This window comes from Sturnira hondurensis, unplaced genomic scaffold (genome assembly GCF_014824575.4).
Source record: "Sturnira hondurensis isolate 20B ecotype Veracruz unplaced genomic scaffold, ASM1482457v3 Scaffold0007406, whole genome shotgun sequence".
NCBI lineage: Eukaryota > Metazoa > Chordata > Mammalia > Chiroptera > Phyllostomidae > Sturnira > Sturnira hondurensis.
The window spans coordinates 9,564,524-9,586,763 of NW_028080037.1; the positions used below are offsets into that span (position 1 = coordinate 9,564,524).

Here is a 22,240-nt window from a genome sequence, read left to right on the forward strand (position 1 = left end):
TCCAGTCTTCCTTCATCAGGTTCACCACCTCTCCCCGACACCCCCCAAAAATGTCCTCTTCTCTATCCTACTACCTTCCCAGTTCACTATTTCACTTCTTTTGTTTTTCTTACATTTCCCATTGCCATTCACTGATTTCCCCCCCACCCCACCTACAGTATGCGCCAGGTATCACTTACTGAGAGGAGGAGGGGGAAGCTTCCCTAACAGGAAGAGGCCCAAGGACTACTAACCTCACTAGCTCCAACCTCCTAATCTCCAAATCCAAAAGGGTTCTTCTCAGGCTGTATCCTTCCATAACCCATACAGAGCGTCTCCTTACTTACATGGCTCTCATTTCTTGGTCTGTGTGGTTTCTTGGTTGGTATGAGTTCCTATCCCATCCGCATCTCCTGGCTTATTCTCCTTCTCTCACCACTTAAAGCAAGGGCCTGTGCTGGGCTTCTCTTTCCTCTACACTTGCTCTTATTTATCTGATTCACTCTTGTGTTTTCAGCTACCTCTTCCAAGCTGCTCATGCCCTCAATAAACCTCTCACAAGCTGCTTTTCTTCTTTCCCTTGAAACTGTACTAGTTCCAGAACCTCATTACCAGTCCAAGTTCTCCTCCCCTATCTCTTTCTTCCTTTAAGTCATTATACAAACTATTGATAGAATAATCTTTTCAAACGCTCTGATGACATCAGTCTCTTCTATTCAAACACCTTAAATGGGACACCACCATCTACTGCTTCAAGTTCAAACCTCTTGTTCTGTGACTTGAGGGCCTCTGATTTGCCACTAACCCTTACTATCCTGTACTTTATTTACAATGTCTGAGTCAGGCTAAGAAACACATTGATTACATCCCACCATACCCACTGAAAAGTTTCCCAGGATTCAAGACTCAGGTCAAATCCTATCTCCAAGTTACCCCACCTTCCTGGTACAGAAGTAATCTCGTCCTTCTTCATGTACAGAGAGCATTTAACAACATGTTATAGGACTGATGCCATTCCACCTTGCTTAAGGACATGACATTTCTTAACTCCATTAACTGAAAATGACTAGCAGTAGGAATATCATTTTTTGGTCCTCTATAGTGTCTTGACTGTAGTAAGCAGTGTGGAACTCAGATGACATTCATTTAAAATTAGAGGCTACTTGTCTAGGAGCTGAGTTAAAGTTTGTCTCTGCCTTATTTCTGAAGAAAAACCCTGGGAAGCAAATCAGGTAAATAAATAATAGTGTAGGGGGGAGCTGAGTAAATGACTAAAAAATCCCTCCAAAACTCCTGGATTTGGCCCTGGCTGGCATAGCTCAGTGGATTGAGCAGGGGCCTGCGAACCAAAGGATCGAGGTTCAATCCCCAGTCAGGGCACATGCCTGGGTTGCAGGCCAGTTTCCAGCAGGGGATGCACAAAAGGGAACCATCCATGGATATTTCTCTCCCTCTCTCTTTACTTTCCCCTCTAAAGATAAATAAACAAAATATTTAAAAAAACCAAACTCCTGGATTTGAATTATTTTATGAGAATAATTATAAGCAATTCGACTCCTAGCTGTATACCTGGGAGAACTGAAAACATATGTTCACATGGAAACTTGTACGTGAATGTTAAAAGCAATATTATTCCTAACAGCCAAAAAGTGGAAACAAGTCAAATGCTCATCAACTGATAAATGTATAAACAAAATGTGAAATGTCCATAGAGTGAAATGTTATTCATAAAGAAGAATAAAGTAATAATACATGCTAATAAGACCTGAAAATTTCAAACACTAGACATCTATTCACAAAGTATAAATGTTTTACAAGTATCATACATTTTATCGTTTTGTTTAGTGAATTTAAGGCAGATGCCCCCCGATTTCATTATCTGCTTGGCTAACACAGCCCTATGAATATCTGCTCATGTAAAAATTAATTGTTTTTCAATATATGAACAAGGTTAACTGACCCATTATAGGAGATGAGCCCTCCAGAGGCTAAGATAATGAACACAGAAAAATATTCTTTATATTCAAACATATATTCTTTATTGCCTAGTTCCGCAGGGGGGTGAAAAACCCCTTCTAAAAACCCAGCTTGTTATTTTTTTTTAGCTGATCTAAAATCTTGAGGTACAGTCCTGACTATATCTGATAGTGATGCAGTCGGAAGAAAGCAAACTCTATAGAGGAAATGAATTAAGAAACCAGAACCCTGCCACCTTGCTTTCCTGAGCTGTGCTATCAAATTGGGAGGAAATTCTCTGAAGTAAAAAAGAAAGAGAAAAATGCTGCCAAAGCTAAATTTGGCAGATGAATTTTTTGACTAATAATCATTTCAATCTAGAGTCAATTTGTCCCCTGCTTCCCTGCTCCCTTTACGATGGGTGGCAAGTATACTGTGTGGTAAGGGAAGTGCCCCCATGGTATTTTCTAAATACTTCTATTATTATAATAACTGTTCTATTATTTATAAGTGATTGTGTGTATGGTTCTATATCTCTTTCTGTGACCATTTCCTGATAGAGCTGTGAATAAACTGAAATGTCCAAAAATAGCAAAAATAGACGTATCGCTCACTGAACTGTTCCTTTACAATGCATGGCCAAATTTGCGCTTTGTCTACGTAATCTCACTGAATCCCCACAATAATCTTTTGAGGTAGGTATGCCCATTTTATAGGCGAAGAAACTGAAGCTTCAGGAGTTAACGGATTTGTACAAGGTTGCAAGGCCAGTGAGCTAGTAGGTGGCAGACATGTCCATCTAACATGCTCTTGGTAATCATTAGATTATACTGCCAACCCTAAACATATGTGACTGAAATGAAAACTAAAAGATAGAAGGGACCTGGACACGCTACTCACTGTGTGAAATGGTAAGTGGAGCATAAATTCTAAGAACTGTGTCAGCGATACAAATGGGTGGATCCCTGGACTACGTCTGACCTCTCCTTATAGTTCTGAAAACATTGGGCTCTGTTCCTGGAGGAGAATGGGATACCACTGTGAAATGACAATGAACGGTCTCCTCCTTCAGTAGGGATACTTACATTACATGACTATTGGATGGTATTGACAGGATCTCAATGTGGTCCCATTTGAAAAAGTGTTCCTACTTAGGCACATCAGCCAGGTCAAGAACAACTAGGCTGGTTGGTGACATCAAAATGTCTTAAGAAGTCATTTTTGTAGTAGAATATCCAGTGGTCTGAGCAAACTATGTAACTCCCACCAGTGACCCTGAAATAGAAACTAACCTCTGAAAGCTATTTCTCAGTACATAAAATACATTCGTAAGACACTTCTAAAAATAACTCTCCACTGCAATTCCCTCCTTATGCATCTGGGCAGAGATGTCATATTCCCTCCACAAAGCTTCCTTTTATGTTGCAACAGTAAAAAATTTCAATTTCAAACTGAACCAGAACAATCGAGAATTACCAACTCCTCCACAAGGCATGATTATTTTTATTAGTATTTTATATAAACTGTCTAAAGATGATGGGATACTCTGCATTGCAACTGCAACATTTTCAACTGGAAAATAAAGCAATTATAGTTGAGAGTTCTGTCTCGGCTCACCCCTTTTATTTCTGCTAACACGTGGTCTGCCACGAAAGGGTCAGTGTGATCTTTGCAGACTGCAGATAAGGAATAGGACCATGGGAAACTAAAGAACAGAGCATTAACCACATGTCAAGTAATTCGGAAGTTTAAAATCTGTCATCTGTATATGAAACCAGCAAACGGTTATATAATTGGCTTAGTTATAACTGGCTAAATAAACATCCTATGAAACAAACGAATAGGCTGTAGCTGGTAACTTCCACTTTTCCCTCCGACTGGTGGTGTTCTGGCAGGCAGCCACATAATCTGCAATAATCTGTCACTGCTCTGAAGTCCCACCCACTTCCTCTGCCCCACCCCATTCAAACTGTGACTGGGATACAAACGGCATGCTCACAGAACACTCAGACGATCATAAAAGGCCTCCTGTCTATAAACACTAAAGTTTGCATAATTTGTACTTTTAAGTATTTAACATTCATCAATTTTAAGGAAAAACACACTGTGTAATATCGTATGTCAAAGATTATTTGAACAATTTAATTTCCTTCTTTATATATTAGAAAGAGTACAGCCCCCGAATCAGTAAGATCCTCTACATGCTTCTAGAATGATAATGCATCCTAGGTACAGCGATAAGACTTTAATTTACACATTAGCATGTAGAGTGCTAGGGGTTTGGAAGTCAGAGTTACACACATTTCATTCAAACCTTGTTCCAAGAGCCTAGTCTTGTAAAGAAACTATTAAGGCAGTTTGGTAAAGAAACTATTGGTAAAGAAACTATTAAGGTAGCTTTCCTGGTTTTCAAAATATTTTGCATTAACTTTTTAACATACAAACCACGACATGTTAAATTTAAAAAGCTATTTACTTTCCTACTTCATCTAATTCCACATGGTCTAGAGTAGTCCCATAATTCTTTACCTTATGGCTAACATATTTTTTTCTATTTTAATAAGTAACTAAGCTCATGAACTAAAACAAAAAAATTACAAAACAAAGTCAATGTGATCAAGTCTTCTGACTTTTCTGTCTCTAAATTTGGTATTATGTTCAAGAAATTACTCTGGTGTCTCTCCTATCTTTCCTTCTATAAAAGAAGAAAAATAGGAGGTAATTTTGTCAGATTTCTAGGATGGATAGTATGGCATTTTGAATTGCTTAATTTTGAAATATTGTTTTACAGTAATACTATAATCATTAGAATAAACTGTATCCATTTAATAAACGTGGCCTTTAGTATATTTAACATTTAAAAGACTTCTGACAAGATTTGGGTATTTTATTTGCAGCTCAGTATTTACCTTGCTTATCCAGGAGAAAGAAAAAAAAATCAAACAATTTTTGAAAAACAATTCCATCGTTATTTATCTGTAGAGTATCAGACTACAAATTAAAATAAATAGAGCATATGAATCCAGTGACTTTTGAGGTTGATTACTCTCAGCTGGACTTGGAGCTAAGGCCATAAATATTCACATGAAATTCTACAAAGAGTTCACTAGTAATATTTAGACATAAACCATATTTATAATAAAATACTAAATGTAAAACAAAACATCAAGCTTCCAGTAGATCTTCTCAAACGCATGTCCGACATTTCCAACCCAACATACAAAAGACTCAACAAATTCTTTATTTAGCTACAGCAATAATAAGATTGCCCCAGAGGTGGCTTTCTTTAAAAGCTGCCTCTTAACCACTTAGAGAAGTTAAAACTGAACTCGAGTGGTAAGAACAACACCATGCTATCAGCACCTTCATCCCGAGAAAGGAAGTTATTACAGACAGTTTTATAAAGGCGGCTCACAGAGAGTACTTCCTGGTCAGGCAGTTCAGGGCAACAGCATTTTATACAGCTTTACATTTCGACATTTTGAAAAGAATGTTCTAAACACTTTATTCTGATTCTTCCCCACCAGTTCGTACAAAAAAGGAAAACTTGCTCAAGCTAAACAAATGTCTTGTAAAACACTGCAGACCTCCACCAGTGCCTACCATTATGGAATCAGGTTAAGTATTAGAACTGATTATTATTACTGACAATAATACAGCTTAAATTTTAATTTTACATTCATTTTACAGTTATGTCCCCCCTCTAGGGCCCCTCACTTCCACCCTGTGGGCTAGAACGAGGTTTCCCAGGACACATTCGAAGGTAAAAGAAAGAACTTAGTTAAAAGAGGATAACTTACCAATTCCTTGATACCGAAGAAAATGCAAATAATTCACATTTTAATTTTCACATTTACAGTTAATTCTCTTTTAAACATATGTATCTATACATGTAAAAAAAAAACCCAAGAAACTGTACAATCCCTGGTAAGTAACTGCAGATAAAAACAGCGTGACCTGGCTGCGGCACGCGACCATCGGTATTGCAAGCTTAAGTATTTCCTGTTACAACTCCTATTGGTTCCCACAGGTACAAGTGGCTATGGGTGTTGCCAATTCACTCCTCCTTTTTTAAGTGAACCATTAAAGAAAATTTCAGGTTGGCACAATCAATGCTAAGCACTATTAGGGCAAAACGACCTTGGGCTAATACCAAGAGGCTCCCAAACTAGGATGATTGTTATTTAATAATTACCTAATTCAAAGGGGCTGGAGAAAGTGTATTTTGACGGACTTTCATGATTTTTTCTAAGATGCACTGCCATCAAGAATGAATGTGACTTCCCTCAGCAAATATGTATCCATTGCTTTCTCAGTCTAAAGCATTGTGCTAGGCACTAGGAATATAGTAATGAACACAACAGGTCAAGTCCCTGTGGTCATTCACACACTAGCAGACTTTTGATGATTTCATATACATATAATGAAAAAAAAACGTCCACGAGGGCAGAGACCAAGGAAATCTGTATGGGATTTTGGAAGGTGAATTGTAGCTGAAAAGCACTGTAAAGGATACCACCTTAAACCGAAAAGAACTTTTCCAGAACATAGTACATAAAACTAGGTGCCTTTATGTTTTTAATGTTTCAAGAAGGCTATGTTGGAGGCAATGGCGTATGTTCCAGCAGGGAAAAGGAAAAACTTCTCACTATGAGTCACCAGTGACTAAGTTCTTTTAATTCAGGCTTAAACACATTTCAAACCCAATTACTTGAACATGCAGAAGAATGATAACCCCAAATGAACAGCTGAAGGTTGATGTGGCCCATTTTCAGGGTTAATATCAGCATCTAAGAAAAGCAAGTGAAGTGCTTTGAATGGGATAATGCTCCTCTACTAAATTTTATTATAATTTTGGTCTTATTAGTCTTTAATGCCTACGGGGCCAAGTCAGCAAGCTTCCATCAGATTTTGTTACAATGGACAGTTTTCTTAGATTTTAGCTAGAGTGAGACACAATCATCTTTGGATATATGGTGTGGTGGCAGGAATGGCTTTTAAATGCATTCAGTAAAAGCAAATATATAGTCCATTCAAGGCTGCTCAAAGAAAAATGTGAAACCCAGAGAGTAAAATGTACAGATAAACTCTGCTCTTCCAGTTCTTCTATACTTGACCTCCTTAGGATTTTACTTTCTTCTGTTTAAAATAAAACCTTTTTAGCCAACAAAATAAAGAAATTCCAAAGGCCAAATTTATCTAGCTAGTCATTCAACAAATATTTATTGAGCACCTACTACACTACACGTTAGGCATTGTTCTAGGAGCTGGGGATACAGCAATCAATAAAACAAAAATCTCTGCTTTCATAGACCCTAAATTCTAACATAGGGATATAAGACAACCAAATGCATAAAATATAAGTTATTCGTTGTGTCAGAAGGTAGTAAGCACTATAGAAAAGAATATAACATGAGAGGGGGGATAACAATAAGTTTATCTGTTCACAGCTGCCAATTGCTTATATCACAAAGAAACTTTGCTTTGAAGGCCAGAGTGTGAGAGCTCTCCCAGACTCTACCTCTAACTCAAGGGAATAACCACCTCTGTTGCAAATAACAGAGACTCTTATTTCCTTTGTTGCTAATACCTGCAGAAAAGAAAACAAACTTTCCAAGACCCGAAGTTAGAGCCCATTCCTTATTGATAAAACCATCACATAAGGAAACAAAACTAATCCCGAACACTCAGAGCCAAAGGTCACTTTAGGAAATATTATCATTCTGACTTTAGCCTATGTGCTGCCAAAAGAAGCATAGGAAATACTATGATTTTGAAGAAGAACGTACTGATTTCCATATACTTCTTACCACTAGCATTGAACTGACCAACTGTGAGGTTCAGAAGTGAATTTTTAAAAAATCCTCATGAGAAGATATGTTTACTGATTTGAGAGAGGGAAGGAAGGAGAGAAAGAGAAGGAGGGGAAGGGGGAGAAGGAGGGGGGAGGGGGGAGGGGAAGGAGAAGGAGAAGGAGAAGGAGGAGATGAGACGGCGATGTGAGAGAACAACATCAATTGGTTGCCTCAAATATGTGCCCCCCCCCCCTCCGCTGGGGATCAAATCCGAAACAAAGGTACGTGCCCTGACTGGGGATGGAACATGCAAGCCTTTAGTGGTGTACGTGAGGATGCTTCGACTCCATCCAATGGAGTCAACCGGCCCTGGCCAGAAGTGACTTCTTCACTTTGGAATTATCCCTGTTGTCTGTACTAGCAGCAATAATTATATTGAAATATTATCTTTGCACCTAAAATAAGCATTTAAATTTAACATAATTCAACAACTATTTGTTGAGCAGATACTAGCTGCAAGACACTTGATCAGATATATAAGACGATGTCCTTTTAAAACCAAGAAGATGGACATCTGGGAAGCATAAGACAAGGATAAACCCTATAATGTTACATCAGAGAGAATATTAGTGCAGTAAGAAAACATACAAAGCAAACACTGAGGGAATTCAAAGGAGAGAGTTGGCAGGAGAATGAGAGAAGGCCTTTGGAAAGATATCATTGGAGGTAGGTCTGACAAATGAGGAACAGAAGGCATTCTACAGGGAAAAATGGCAGGAACAAAGAAATAGACATGTGCGATCTAATTATTTATTTATCCAGATTATGGGCAATAGGAACCTAAAAACAGGTTGCTAAATCTGTACTGACTCAATAGGGCCATGGGGGATTATTAAGGGTTTTAAACATGCGAGTGGCAAATGCAGAGTTGTAGCTAAGGGAGCGACTGCACATACGTAGGGAAGATGAAAAAGGAGACTGAAAAACTGTCACTGTACTTCTTCCCCAGCAGCTTATTAAGGTCCTCATTAGCTCCTTCTTGGACCATTGAGAGGTATACAGCAGAAAGGATACTGAGTTGAAAACCCAAACTCAGTTGGACGGAGTGATCCATGCCATTGTCTACATGACCTTGGGAAGTCACTTACTCTCACTTCTCAATTTACCTGTGTGTGAATCTACTCATTATCCCCCTTTTTTTTTTGAGTCAGGAGCCATGCATTTCAGCAAACGATTAGATACTGGGCATAGGAAAAAAACCCAGCAATAAAAAAAGTGTTTCAAGTGATGACAATAATAAGCAGCTACCATTTGTTACACACGCATTTGTCACTGTGCTTGGCACTTCACATAGATTGCTTCATTTATTCCTCAGGAGAATCCCATGAGGTATGTATGATTACTTTACAGATAAGAGAATTGAGAACTTTACGACTTAAGTAATATACCCAGTGCCAGCCAGCTGGCATACTGACAAGGCCAAAATAGGTGCTTAGGGTTATCTCTGAGGCTAAGGCCCTTCCCCCTTCCTATAATACGGTATTCCGTTTCTTATACGGCAGATAAATACGGCCAACATTTGTCCTTGTGTTCCAAACAAATCGTTCTCTCTTTTGCCACCCTTTTGATATACAAAAAGGTCTCAGTGAGGATCGGAACAAAGTGTGGACATAACCTACTTATTTGCTGATCATTAATTCATTCACTCTTTCGACTCACATTTATTGAGCATCTTTCAGACTTCATGCCTGATACTATACCGGGCCGGGAAAATGCAAAGATATACGAGACCCATCTCTGCCTCAAAGTGCATACAAGCTAGTAAAAGGCAAACATATGAAAATAAGGAACTGGTATACAGCGGAAGACGCAATTTTTTTTGCACAAGAGACAATGGAAGCATAAAGGTGTATGGAGCAAAATGTTGTGATTTTGTATTTCAGCTATTAAATCTTGAGCTGGATCATTTAATGAAATTAATATTTATGTGGTTTGGGGAAATATTTGTATATTTACACACACCCCCCCTTCAATAAGTAAAGGCCAGTGTTCACAATAGAAGGAAAATTAGCCGTGAACTATGATTCTGTTTTGTGTGCCTAGCACCAAGACTAATTGGGTGATTAATTTATGTAAGAGAGCATTCTGCGTTGATTAGTGTCATATATTGTAATGCGTAAATAAAATGTGTTTGGACTGTCACAGCCTTGATTGCTATGGATACAAGCCAGTGTCATTGGACAGAAAGTGAAACGTACTCCACAAAAAATAAATATATACGCGTCCTGGTTTGATATAGAAATCAAAAGTTATACCATTGTCCATCAAAGAAAGTAAAATCCCATTGTCCATGGAAGAAAGCAAAATTGAACTCTTTCCATGAGTACTTTGATAATTGACTAATTAAATATTAAGCATATCAAAGCATACAATGTGGGGTTGATTTTGCTATCCATCATTTCTCTGAGGGCAAGGGTGAAGTGTAAGGGCCCAAAACACTAGACTCCGGCTTACAAATTCCAGCTTGGAAGCTAAAGACATGTGGGCCACATCGCTTTGTTTAATGGGAGTAGGTTTTGCTAGGTATACAATGTTTATTCCAAGCCATCTTCTTTTTCTCGCTCACTCTGGGGATGAAAAATGTGTATTTGTAAGCTGGCTGACAATGATTAGGGGACTGTCCTGTGTTAACCAATCAAGAAACTGATGCTTCAGTCTTTCTGTTGGAATACAGAAATACCTTAAGACTTAAAATATATTTCAATGCCTCTAACAAATCTCAAGCAGGAAAAAAATTATGTTGATTTACACAGTATTAGGTAACTTTAACAACATATGTATACCTGAAATCATAACATTTATCAGTTTGGTTCCTACTGGTTATCATAAAAATTCCAAATAGTTGTTTTTAATTTGGGCACCATAGCTTAGAAATGAGTTAGATCACAGTTTGGCCTATAAATGAAAATATATAATCTATTATTATAAGTAGCTGGATATCACTTATTTTTTTTACTAAGCTGAGTCTGAGTTTATGAAACAGTAACAAAATTTTAATATAGCCCCATAATTAATGAAGCAACCAATCAAATTGCTAAATATAAGGCTGAATAACTACAACCTAAACTCCCTATGGTGAAATTCAATTAATGACACTACTTTGCAACTCAAAACTACTAATTCAAAACGATTCTCTGATTGACAGGAATCTCTCACTGAAAAATGAAAAGAAATCTGAAAATGTCAGATTTCTCTCAGGAGGGTCACACAACACCTTCAGATGGACTTTATTTTCTTTTTTGGGGGGAGGGAAGGAACAAAGAGGGGAGGAAAAGATTATAGAGGAAAAAAGGCTTTAAAACAAAGACTTTAAAATAAGAGCACTGATAGTTTTCATTCATTCTCCTATACTACTGAAACCACCAAATCTGAACACTGGCAAGAGATGAGAACTGTTTTCCAAATTGGCTTAAACATTAAACCAAATTAGATACCAAGGTAGACTCTGACATTACAATGGTTTGACTGTATAGGACTCAATGGGTTGTACATATAAAATGGGTTATTGTATTACTGGGCAGTACTTGCATCCTTCTAAACTATTAGTTTGAGAACTGCCAACCAAAATGACTTATATTCTGTGGTTGCCGAAACGATTCATATGGAAGTGTAAGGCTCCTTCTTAATCTCTACTTTTGATTATATTTTTATTGGAAAAGAAACAGTTTAAATGAGCATAAGTGTAATAAGGTCCCATATTTATAGTTCTAGTGTTTTATTTTATGAAACAAATGAAAATAAATTGTCACAGGATTCCTACCCTCCTACACCCCTCCTTTCCTTCAGGAATAAACCGTTATTTTAGGCCTTTCCTATCACTAAAAATTCTATTACAATGAATCTCTCTTCAATGTCTCTGGATCAATATCATGACGTAATGTGGTTGAAATGACTGCATCAGTAATCACTCAGGGGAGTATCAGAACACTTTCTTTTCTTACAAGAAAATAAAGTCAGAGTTTTATCTTCAGGAACCGCCATTTGTATGAGTCACAAATGGGCTAACAAGTATGATAAAAGAGTTTATCTGCTCAAACAGTTCCATTACTTTGTAGAATTAGTGGTACTGAGATTCCCAACCCTTCCACAGACCATTTCAGATGCTTACATGCACTACAGAGTGAATATATGCCCCTTGCAAATAATCTTTAGTGTTAACTGACCTTGCTTCTACTTGCATTCCACCTAGGGCTCTGGAAAAAATAAAATTTAATCTCAAAAATGACACTGAATATATCTTAAATAAATGATCGTTGACCCAGATTTAGAATTTGTATTTGCTGTTGTTGTTTCTCTTGTCTCCATGACTTCCATTTCTTAGAGGAGGATTTTGGGTTGGTGGGTTTTTCATAACCACACGGGGTTCCACACTTTCTGAAGCCAGATAACAAGTGTTCTGGATCAGGCAGTATCAAATAAAATCCCCAGATGTCCTCCACTATCACCCTGATGAAGATGACTTCTGGAATTTTTATCTTGGGTTTAAACAGGCGGTTCTATGTAAGCCTTCTACATTTTGTCTCTGGAAAATAACTCAGTATGTTTTGCTTCCCTCTCAGTCTGAAGCTGCCCTTTGCTAAATGTGGGCAAAGGGCAAAGGCTTCTAATAAGACACATTCTAAACCGGAAACAAAGAGGATATCTAAATAGTTGTGAAATGACCTACTAATTACATTCACCATTATTTCCCCAACACCATAATTTTCCACATTTGCTTCTATTAGAAAGAAACCTGTTGTAAAGAGAAGGGGTAAAGAGAAGCAACACCCAGAGAAAAACAGGTAAAAAAAAAAGCACCTGCAAAACTGCTGGATGCAACAGTAACCAAGCACGTGCGCTGCGCAGAGCCTTTGAAAGGTAGCCAGGGCAGTACTTTGAATCACGAGCCTGGTCGTTAGATTAATTTTCACATCCCTCAAAGTAGGAGTCTGCCCCCCCCCCCAAATTCCGACCCCCCAATCCCTTTCCTCTGTTTATCTTTGCATTTTAACAGACACACACTGGCCTCCCACCACGGCACACTTCGCCTCCTTAAAACGGGCTCTCTCTCTTCTCGGTCCGCCCTGGAACTACACCTAAAGCTAAAGCTCAGCCCCGGTGGCTCGTCCGACGAGAAGTCTAATTGGAAAGTGCTGTTAGTTTAGCAACTCCAAGAGCTCTTTTCAAAATTCAGTCTGACCTTCCAACTACCTCCAACGTATCCTAGTTTAACAGTCACGTTCAGCATACATTCCTCTCAATCTGCATTGTGGACATCGGTACTGAGGTGCCGCCAGATCTGAAAAAGTTTCTTAGGTCCTTCCGGACTTAGAATGAAAAATACAGGGTCTACGAAAAGAACCATCCTAGTCGATCCCAGCCGCGGGCGTCCAAAAGGGTCCCTGTCTCGTCCAACTTGTTTGTGACGGGCTGAAGAAGCCCGCCCCAACTTTCCACGTTCCGACCACGCGTTGGAGGCCAGGAAGCCCCCTCGCTTTCTAGGCATCCACGCCCAGCGCTGAGCCACGCACGGGAAGGGCCGGCGAGCAGGTCCCGCCGGCCCTCTCGAGGTTGCAAGATCTCTGTGCTCCTGCCAGACCCTCCAGCCCGCGCGGTCTACTTAGACGTTTCATTACATAACCCGCGCTCCACAGTCACCCACGGAGTCACGGGGGCCCGCGCTGTCCCACGCCTCGCACACTCCCCCGGGGAAGGGCGGCCGGCTGTGGACCCCGCGAGCGGCGCGGCCCCTCGGCCCCGCGCAGGGACCCCGATCCACGCAGGGCCCCGGCGAGCTCCGAGCCCCGCCCGGCCGCCCACCCCTCGGACCGGCTGGCCCGGTCACTCTCGGGGAGGCTAGCCCCCCGAGATCTGCCCTCTCGAGGTCCCCTCCTCGCTCAGACTTTCTCCTTCGACCCCATCCGACCTGCCGTCCCTGCCGCTCTCGGGGACGCCCCTCAAACTCGCTGTCCCGCCCCTCGCGGGGACCCTCTCTCACACCTGTCCCGGCCCTTCCAGGAAACTCCCCTCGGACGTGCTGCCCCCCTCTCTCTCTCTCGGGGTCCCTTCTTTTCAGACACGCTGTCCAGGACCCCCTCAGAGTTCGCTCTCTTCGAGCCGCTGTCCCGGACCCTCCGGGCGCCCCCTCTCAGACACACTGTCCCCCTGCTCCTCCTTAAGGTTTCCCCTCAGCCCGTCTGCCCCAGCTCTTCTGGGGGGTCTGCTCTGCGCAGTCTGGATTGTCAAACCCGCTCCCGGAACTCCCCTCACTCCTCGCCGATCTCAAACCGCCCAAGGTCCCCTCGCCTAGGCTCACGCTGTCACAGTCCTGCACCCCGACGCTCTCACCTCAGACCTGCTGTCACCACCCCGGCCCGGCGTCGCCGCCGCCGCTTCCTCTCCCACACTTGTTCCCGAGTCACTCTTGTGTCGCTCGTCCTCTGGAGGATCCCTAAGTCCGGTCGCTGAGTGCCCGGGCCGGCCTCGCGGAGCCGCCACCCGCGATCTCTGTGTCGCGTCCCACTCTCTCACGCAGGACCCCACTGCCGCCGCCACCACTGCCGGGTGCCACCGAGACCCTCCCGCGGCCGCCGCTTGCTGCTGTCCGAGGTGCGGCTCTTGCCAGGGGTGGCCAATCGCACCCGACTGGGCCGAGCGTGCTCCGCCCCACGGTTTCAGTCCGCCCGCCCCCCGCCTCCGACCACGCCCCCAGCTCGACTCTGATAGGCTCTCTACTGACGTTCCTTGATCGCGGGGCACAAGCCGGCGCCCGGATATAGGTACTTGATTGAGGGTGCCTGAGAAGCTGAGCTGTCGATGGCGCCTGAGGATTGGCGGAGTTGACGGTGGGCGGAATGAAAGGGGGCGGGGTTTTTTCGGACACGGAAGACCTTGCAACTTTAGTTACCCAAGGGCCAGCTTGGGGTGCGGTCTTTCTTGTTTGTGCTGCGCTGTGGTCAAAGTTCATGGCACTCTTCCCCGCTCCTTTACTTTTCTTGGGAAACTCCCAGAGACTAGGGCCCTCCTGGGACTCCCCTGGACCACCATGTTAGAGCCTTTGAGGAGGACCCCATTCTCCCGCCAGACCTTGCACAGCTTTCTAAGTAATTCTGCCAGAAAATAATGTAGCATTTATTCACTCAGTATTTGTTAATATTTTATGAATTAAGCTCTTTTTGTAGCTCTGTCAAGGGAGTTGCCCTACGTTGTATTCCGTTCCAAAGATGTCAGTTTAATAAATGAATGCTCTTGGAAGAAGAAATCTGTATACTAGCTGTATGCTCTGCACAACTATTCAACAGTGATGGGGCACATTTTGATAGGTGCGAGGACAGAGCTTTAGAAATGATCAGTTTGTGGGTTTGGGTAAATATTGCATGTGGAACAGGAACTGTGTGGTAGGGGAAACTTTATTAGCTTTAGCAAGGTTTCAGCAAAACTATTGAACATACTCTTTTTCAGGGCCACATGTTTTAATGGTTCTGTGTTAACTAATGACCAAAGTAGAATAAACTCTGACCCAGGCGCAACCTGTGATAACCAGAGACCCATCTTGACCCAAGGTGAGAGATGATGCCAGGGGTGAAAGTGCATCATGTTCCCCAGAGCCATTCTTTCTATTTTTGGGAAATGCGATATGTTGATTAAACAATACATGAAACTGAAAACTGCTACTCTCGTCCCCAAACCCCAAAGTTTAGGGACTTTGACCAATTGTTTATGAAGAAATTGTTTCATTTTACAAACGAGTTGATCCCAAGCCTTGTCAGATTTGTTTGTAGGACTTCACTCCCCCAAATTTTCTATTTTTTTTTGTTCACTCCTACTGACAAAATGTGTCTCCTAAACACTATGTTTTCCCTACTGTTTTAAAATCATGCCTTGTTCCAGTTACATTTCTCCCCTGTGAAGTTTGAGTGTCAGGGTAGGCAGAGAAGGCCTCTCTATAAATGAGATTGGCAGGACTTTAAGACTACTTCCAAAGTAGATGTCTTCCGAAGTAGATGTCTTCTGAGCAGTGTGACTTCTGCCATTTGGGGAAGGGACGCAGAGACATTTCAAGATGGTAAAAACTTACTTTTGAAGGAACTTGATTTTTATAGACCTAGAAAAACTGTCCAAAACCATTATGTTAAAATAGCTAGATCCACCTTATAGATAAATAAAAGAGAATATCAAGAGCTCATCCTACCAATTCTAAGGTCAGCAATATGTATTGGAAAAAATGGGGTAAGTTTTTACCACTCAAGTGTTCAGCTGTGTCTATTCATATAAAAAAAGAAACTCATGACCATTGACAGATGTTATTTGCAATCAAGAAAATAGAAATAAAACATAAGCGAGATGAAAAAAAATCAAGTGTCTTGAAAAGAAACCAATTGGCAAAGAAATCAACTCTTTTTCTTTTTGATTCATTAAATCAATGAACTGTAATTTCTAAAATGTTGGTGCTTTTTCTGATCTATAATTACTGCTACTGATAGCAACTCAAGTTGCTCAATACGGTTGATTACAAATAATTAAATGTGATCTAACAGCTTAAAAAAAGAAAATGATGTCATTCTTTGGACAACAGACAGTTCTGAAATCTTTGTTTATACATAGACAGTGGACCTACAGTGAGCCCTGAGAATGACTTATTTAGAAGGGGCTTCAGAAGACCTCTCCACTGCTGGAAGGACATTGTAGCATTCCTTTCTGGAAATTCTTGACTTTTGTTGGGAGGAAGAATCACAAATATAGCCAAGATTTTAATGAAGACAAAGTACAAAATAAGAAATGGTAAAATAAATGGGAGGAGAATAAGTTTCTGTACTTTGAGAAGACTCTACGGGGGCCTGTTCAGAGAGAGATTTAGTCACTGAGGACCTGAGAATCATACTATTGGATTCCGCCCTATAGTTTTACAGTGCGTTGAACTTTACTACTTGTAAGTTACTTTTTCTCTGGAGACTTGGTACAACGCCCGCCAGTAGGGCAACTTTGGGCAAACCATCTTACAGTTCTGTGTCTTTTTTTCTTATCCCTTTTCTTGCTCCATGTAGTGAGAGAAGGGACATCCTAAATTTGTTCATTATGCAAAAGCTTGTAACACTGTGTCCCCTTCTGCTCAGAGGGGATCACACAAATCAACTCAGGCAGAGATTCCCCTCTTCTGTTTTTTCATTCTCATTTTGTTTCCACATATACTGTCTTTAAGTTAGCCTAATTAACTTCCTGTAGGCAAATGTGCCAGTTGAGAGCTGGTTAGAAAGTTATTAGATTGGGGGGAGACCACTTTTTCAAAAAACTAATATTCTAACAAATATGAAGAAGCTGTACTGTAGAGGGCCTGGCTCTTAGTCTAAACCAGGCTGACTGGACGCTATCATTTTTTAGGGCAAGTCACAGCTCTTTCTCATCTGTAAAATCGGGATAACAGCTTACTGAGTAAACCTATACAAACAGAAAGGACTCCCAGAGAGCGGGAAAATTCCGTTTTGCTGACACCAGGATGGAATACCAGCATCCTTATCTTTATTTTAGTTTTCAGTTAGGCGAGGAGCCAAGATCCTTTTCCACGAGCCACGGCGGAGCCAGGCTCCTCTTCTTCAGGATAATCACGCAAACTCTAGATGTCTAGGTTTAATGTCGTTCACCTGTTTAAGAAGAGACCACCTCCACCTGCCCAAAGCCCTTCTAACCCTCCTCGACCCTCAAATCGCTAATGAAGCTCGCTTGAGCTCTGGCTCCAGGCGCCGCCTGGCGGCTATTTCCGGGAGTCGTCTCGGAGCTTCGGGGTCCTGGCCGCGGCCAGGCTAGCCCGTGGACTTGCCTAAAACTAGAGATCCAGACACCGTCTCTACCAACTACTCATTGAGGATTTTAAGGCGGCGATTAAGCAGCTGGGGTTAAGGCAAAGGAGGCATCCGGGGGCCCCTGTACTCCCTGAAAGATGGCGGAGACAGGCGGTCCTCGGACAGCTCGCGACCCGGAAGTTGCCACCGGCGCAAAGCCCCCGTTGCCGAGCGCGGGCGAGAGGGGCGGAGCTTGTTCGAGACTCGCAAGAGGACGCCGCGGCTCTCGCTTTTTAAGTTGGGTGATCCCTCGGGCGCTGCTCCGCGGTCGTCGAGTCCGCAGGGCGCTTAGCCGCGGTTCTCCGGTGGCTCTCTGAGCTACGGTCACAGGCGACATGAGTGCCGCGGGGCTGTTGGCTCCGGCCCCGGCTGGAGCACCGCCGGCTCCGGAGTATTACCCCGAGGAAGACGAAGAGCTGGAGAGCGCCGAGGACGACGAACGCAGCTGCCGGGGCCGCGAGTCGGATGAAGGTGCGTCCTTTAGCTGGCTGGGTAGCCCGGGGCGGGGGCGGGACCGCTGCTGGAAGAGTTGGGGCTGCGTGGGAGAGGGGCGGTGCGACCTCCGAGGCTCCAGGCAGGCTGGAGGGGCAGCTGGAGGGAGCGCGGCTCCGGGAAGTTAACCCCACCTGTTCAGGGGGAGGGGGAGCTGTGGGTTCGCTGTACCCTACCGTTTTGGGAGGAAGGGACTTAGGGAGCTGTTGTCACAGCCAGAGGAGGTCCCTTTAAGATTCTGCTTCTCATTTCCCAACCGTCTTTGGTTGAACCTCAGGTTTTCACTGTTTGGAATGAGAAAGCCTTCCATTGGGTGCTCCTCCCCTTTTAGTTTCTGAGAAGATTCGAGCAAAGCAGTTTTTGGCTTCTTAGTTCTCTGGTTGCTCCCTCGCCCCCACCCTTTACTCCGGGTTATTGCTTTAGTCAGACTTAGCTTGAGGCAGTGCAGTACGGTTTGGTTAAAGGAATGAGACCTGGAATCAGATATAGATCTAAATTTGGCTCACTTAACTCCTCGTTTGACTTAAGACAAGCTATAAGCTTAGGAGCCTCAATTTCTCCAGCAAATGGGGCTTCCTAGTATTGGTGTGAGGACTGAATGAGATATGCACACACAAAAAAGTGTTGTATTGGTACTTTAAAGCCTGGTACTCAGGAAATACCCAGTGCTTTTTTTAATCTTTGGGGCAACGGACATAGAGGGAAGGTAGGATTTGGATTTGTTTAATAGTGCTCAGGTGTTGTGTTTTTAAGTTTTAATGCTCTTTGTATTATCATTACTGTCTCTCAGAGTCTTGTTTTTCACACTGGGTTTTACACTTCGACAAGTGTGAGGAACACTATTTTGGAGGGATGGAAGGAGCTGGGTGGAGGAAAAAGGTGAAGAAGCCAAAGACGAGGGAGAGGAGAGAGGCAATAGAGACCAATATATGGGTAGAATATTCTGGCACGAAATAGGGCCGTGGAGCAAAAGGCTAGACCAGCTGTCTGAAATGAGGATTATGTTTTATTCATCTCAGTTCCCCAAGTGCCAAGTGCCGTGGCTGGCACATGGCAGGAACTCAGGGCAGAAAGGTTGGCGAATTGGACCTGTAACAGCCTTTAAAAAGGCAGCTGCATGTGCAGATATAAATAAAGGTGAAGGAACTAATTGATTTGGTTAAACCCTATTTGAAGACAAGGCTTAACCAGAGATTTTGAATGTCAGTCACTTGTTACTTGTACTGCTTTTAGTGCCCACAAGGGGGAGTGGTGGAGCCAAAATTGATTTTTTTTTCCTCCCCTTAGGTAGGGCTGTTGAAATATGTAGACATTCCAGCGGTTTGCGTAGTCTAAGAACAACGTTAAAAATGTTCTGGAAGTTTCTGTGTGATCATCTTGTCCCTTTGAAAACCTTTTAGTTACTAGAATTTAGTTCATTGATTTGAATTCTCCTTCGTATACATAGGATGTAAAATCTGTTAGGGTTCAAACTGGACATATTCTGAAAGAGAAAGTACATGCCAGATTGTCTCAGAGTGATCAAGGCTTGCCTGCCTGTCGTTTTCCAGTCTTACACCAACACCTCCTTTTCCTGCTCTGCCAGTGTTCTGTGGAAGAAGTGCCCTTGACTCTGACCATCTGTGTCTGATACACCTTATTCTGTAGTTTCACTTCAGATAAATACAAGCTGTCTGACTATTTAAGAGTTGGAAATAACATTTTCTTTTATGAAGCAACTGTAATATTTTTTCACTGATGGCTTCACTCAGGCCTGCACTGACTAGAATTCATTTCAAAAAATTAGTTTATTAAGTGGGTCAGGTAATAGCAACTCTGTGAACTGTGATTTTTAACGAGCCCTTCTCTGATTTTATGTAGACACTGAGGACGCTAGCGAGACTGACCTGGCAAAGCATGATGAAGAGGATTATGTAGAAATGAAGGAGCAGTGAGTATGACTTTCAGGTTGCTTGTGTGGAATACACAGTTGACAAGGAATCTCTGTCATAACCCTGTGTGCACAGCTTGACCGCAGTGCCTCCAGAGACCCCGCGTGTGTGTGTAGTTTCCTGTCTTTACATTTGCCCCAGTTGATCGGTCCTCCTGTTACCATTTTTTGAGCGTAGGCTAGAAAGAACCTTGAGGGAATGATCCCAGGGGAATAAGGCCAAACAACAGAACCCCCCCCCCTATTTTTTAGCTAATAAGTTATATTTTATTAATTTTGTTTGTTTAGCATCATATGGTACATATGACCGTATAATACCAGGAGGTTGTGAACTTGCAGCCCAGTGCCGAACCTCCGCGGTTTTGGTGTGTGTCTTCACCAGGGTGATCTCCTGTTTGCAAAAGCTCAAAATGCCTTGATCCATGTTCGTTACCACTTTCTTCAGTAACAAATCTGTCTACTGCAGCCAACAATTAGCATCAAATTTTTATGAGGTTCCGTCTGTAGCGTCTTATTTGTATAGACTATTATTATTTTTTATATTAGGGGTTTTTCGTTGGAGCCTAAGCTTATGTACGAGACAGTAATGTCTGATGTTGCTTGCCAGTTGTAGGTAAAAATTCGTGGGAGGGTGCAACTGTCCAGTGAATCCAACTGCAGTGAATCACAGCATCAAATCCTCGTGAACTTCCTGCCCCAGTGTCTCACTCATGTAGACTATTTTCTTTCTTCTTTTAAAAAGATTTTGTTTATTTTTATAGGGGAAGTGAGGGTGAAAGGGAGAGAAACTGCAATGTGTGGTTGTCTCTTGTGCGCCCCCTGCTGGAGACCTGGCTTGCAGCTCAGGCATGTGCCCTGATTGGGAATCAAACCTTTGACCCTTTGGTTCGAAGTCTGGCGCTCAATCCATTGAACTATACCAGCCAGGGCAAGAGGCTCTTTATTTCATCATTTCCTTTGGTAAAATGTATCTGTGGGTTGCTTTTTTATACAGAAGAATGAAGAATATCTTGACTGATTAAATAACTATAATGTTTACTTTTTAAAGTTTACTATTTTTTTTATTGACTTTACTGGGGTGATATTGGTTAATAAGACTATATAGGTTTCAGGTGTACACTCACTTTTGTTGAGATGTGAAAACCATCAGAAGGATAAATGGTGTTTCACAGCTGCTGACTCACAGATGGGTGTGACCCCACTGAGCGTTGACTGTACACTAGGTGGTGTGCTGGAGTCCAGAGAGCTCGGAGACCAGGATTGGAGAGCAGGACTCCCGCCTCAGTGCCCTTTCCATCATCACACGTTCTCACCCAGGCCTTCTCTTTGTCCTCAACAGAGCCACAACTAAGCGTGCTCAGAGAAACTAAAACCGCTCACTTTTATTGAGGACACAGATGCAAGCCAGTATTAAAAAAATTTGTTGAATGTATTTTGAAGCTCTTGATTTGACTTATCTCTAAATTAGGTGGTCTACTTTCCTCTCATTATAGGTCTTTTAAAAAAGATTTTATTTATTTACTTTTAGAGAGGAGGACGGGAGAGAGAAAGAGAGGGAGAGAAACATCAATGTGCATGAGATACATGGATCAGTTGCCTCTCACACGCCCCCCCCACTGGGGACCTGGCCTGTAGCCCAGGCATGTGTCCTGACTGGGAATAGAACTGGCAATTTTTTGGTTTGCAGGCCGGCACTCAATCCACTGAGCCACATCAGCTAGGGGTATAGGTCTTATTTGCAAATGTTTTGTGACCGCCCTTTGGGTTCTGCCATCCTTTTCAACTGTTGCTACCCAAAGGGGTCCTTCAGCAGAAGTCTGACTAGTGCTAAATAAAGGAGGATTACTTCCTGTGATTTTTCTCATAGCTTCATCCCTGAAACTATGCATGCTCTTTAATAAAAATTTAATTTCACTTTCTTCAGGCATTTTACCAATCAACCTTTACCCATTTGAAATGCATTCTCATATACCTGTTCTTTTCCCGAGTCTGAATTTGTTGTTACCTACTTCTTCAATGTGTTGATACTCCCTTTCCGAGACAGACTCAGAATTGAAAGGCGTTGTATGGTGCACTCAGTGTGGTGGGAAATTCAGTGTACTGGGTTCCAAATACTGACTTCTTGTGTACAGTTTACACACCTGTTCCCTCCTGTACTTGACATGTTTAAACATGCTTTAGAGATAGTCTTTTTAAAAAGATTTTATTTATTT

General features: G+C 42.2%; 2 protein-coding genes across 3 annotated transcripts in view; one reads left to right on the top strand and one right to left on the bottom strand.

Moving 5' to 3' along the window:
* The window catches only part of TAOK3 (TAO kinase 3), a 146,232-nt gene extending 131,833 nt beyond the window's left edge, over positions 1-14,399 (bottom strand). For both annotated transcript variants that reach the window (XM_037052212.1, XM_037052210.1), the window contains exon 1: positions 14,118-14,399. The gene's annotated coding sequence lies outside the window, so the exon portion shown is untranslated. The remainder of the gene's footprint in view (positions 1-14,117) is intronic.
* Positions 14,400-17,788: 3,389 nt separating this feature from the next.
* Positions 17,789-22,240, top strand: part of SUDS3 (SIN3A corepressor complex component SDS3) — a 34,807-nt gene continuing 30,355 nt past the window's right edge. The window contains exons 1-2 of the mRNA XM_037052213.1: positions 17,789-18,076; positions 19,958-20,027. Of these exons, the coding sequence (XP_036908108.1) occupies positions 17,941-18,076; positions 19,958-20,027 (206 nt within the window). The 5' untranslated portion in view covers positions 17,789-17,940. The remainder of the gene's footprint in view (positions 18,077-19,957; positions 20,028-22,240) is intronic.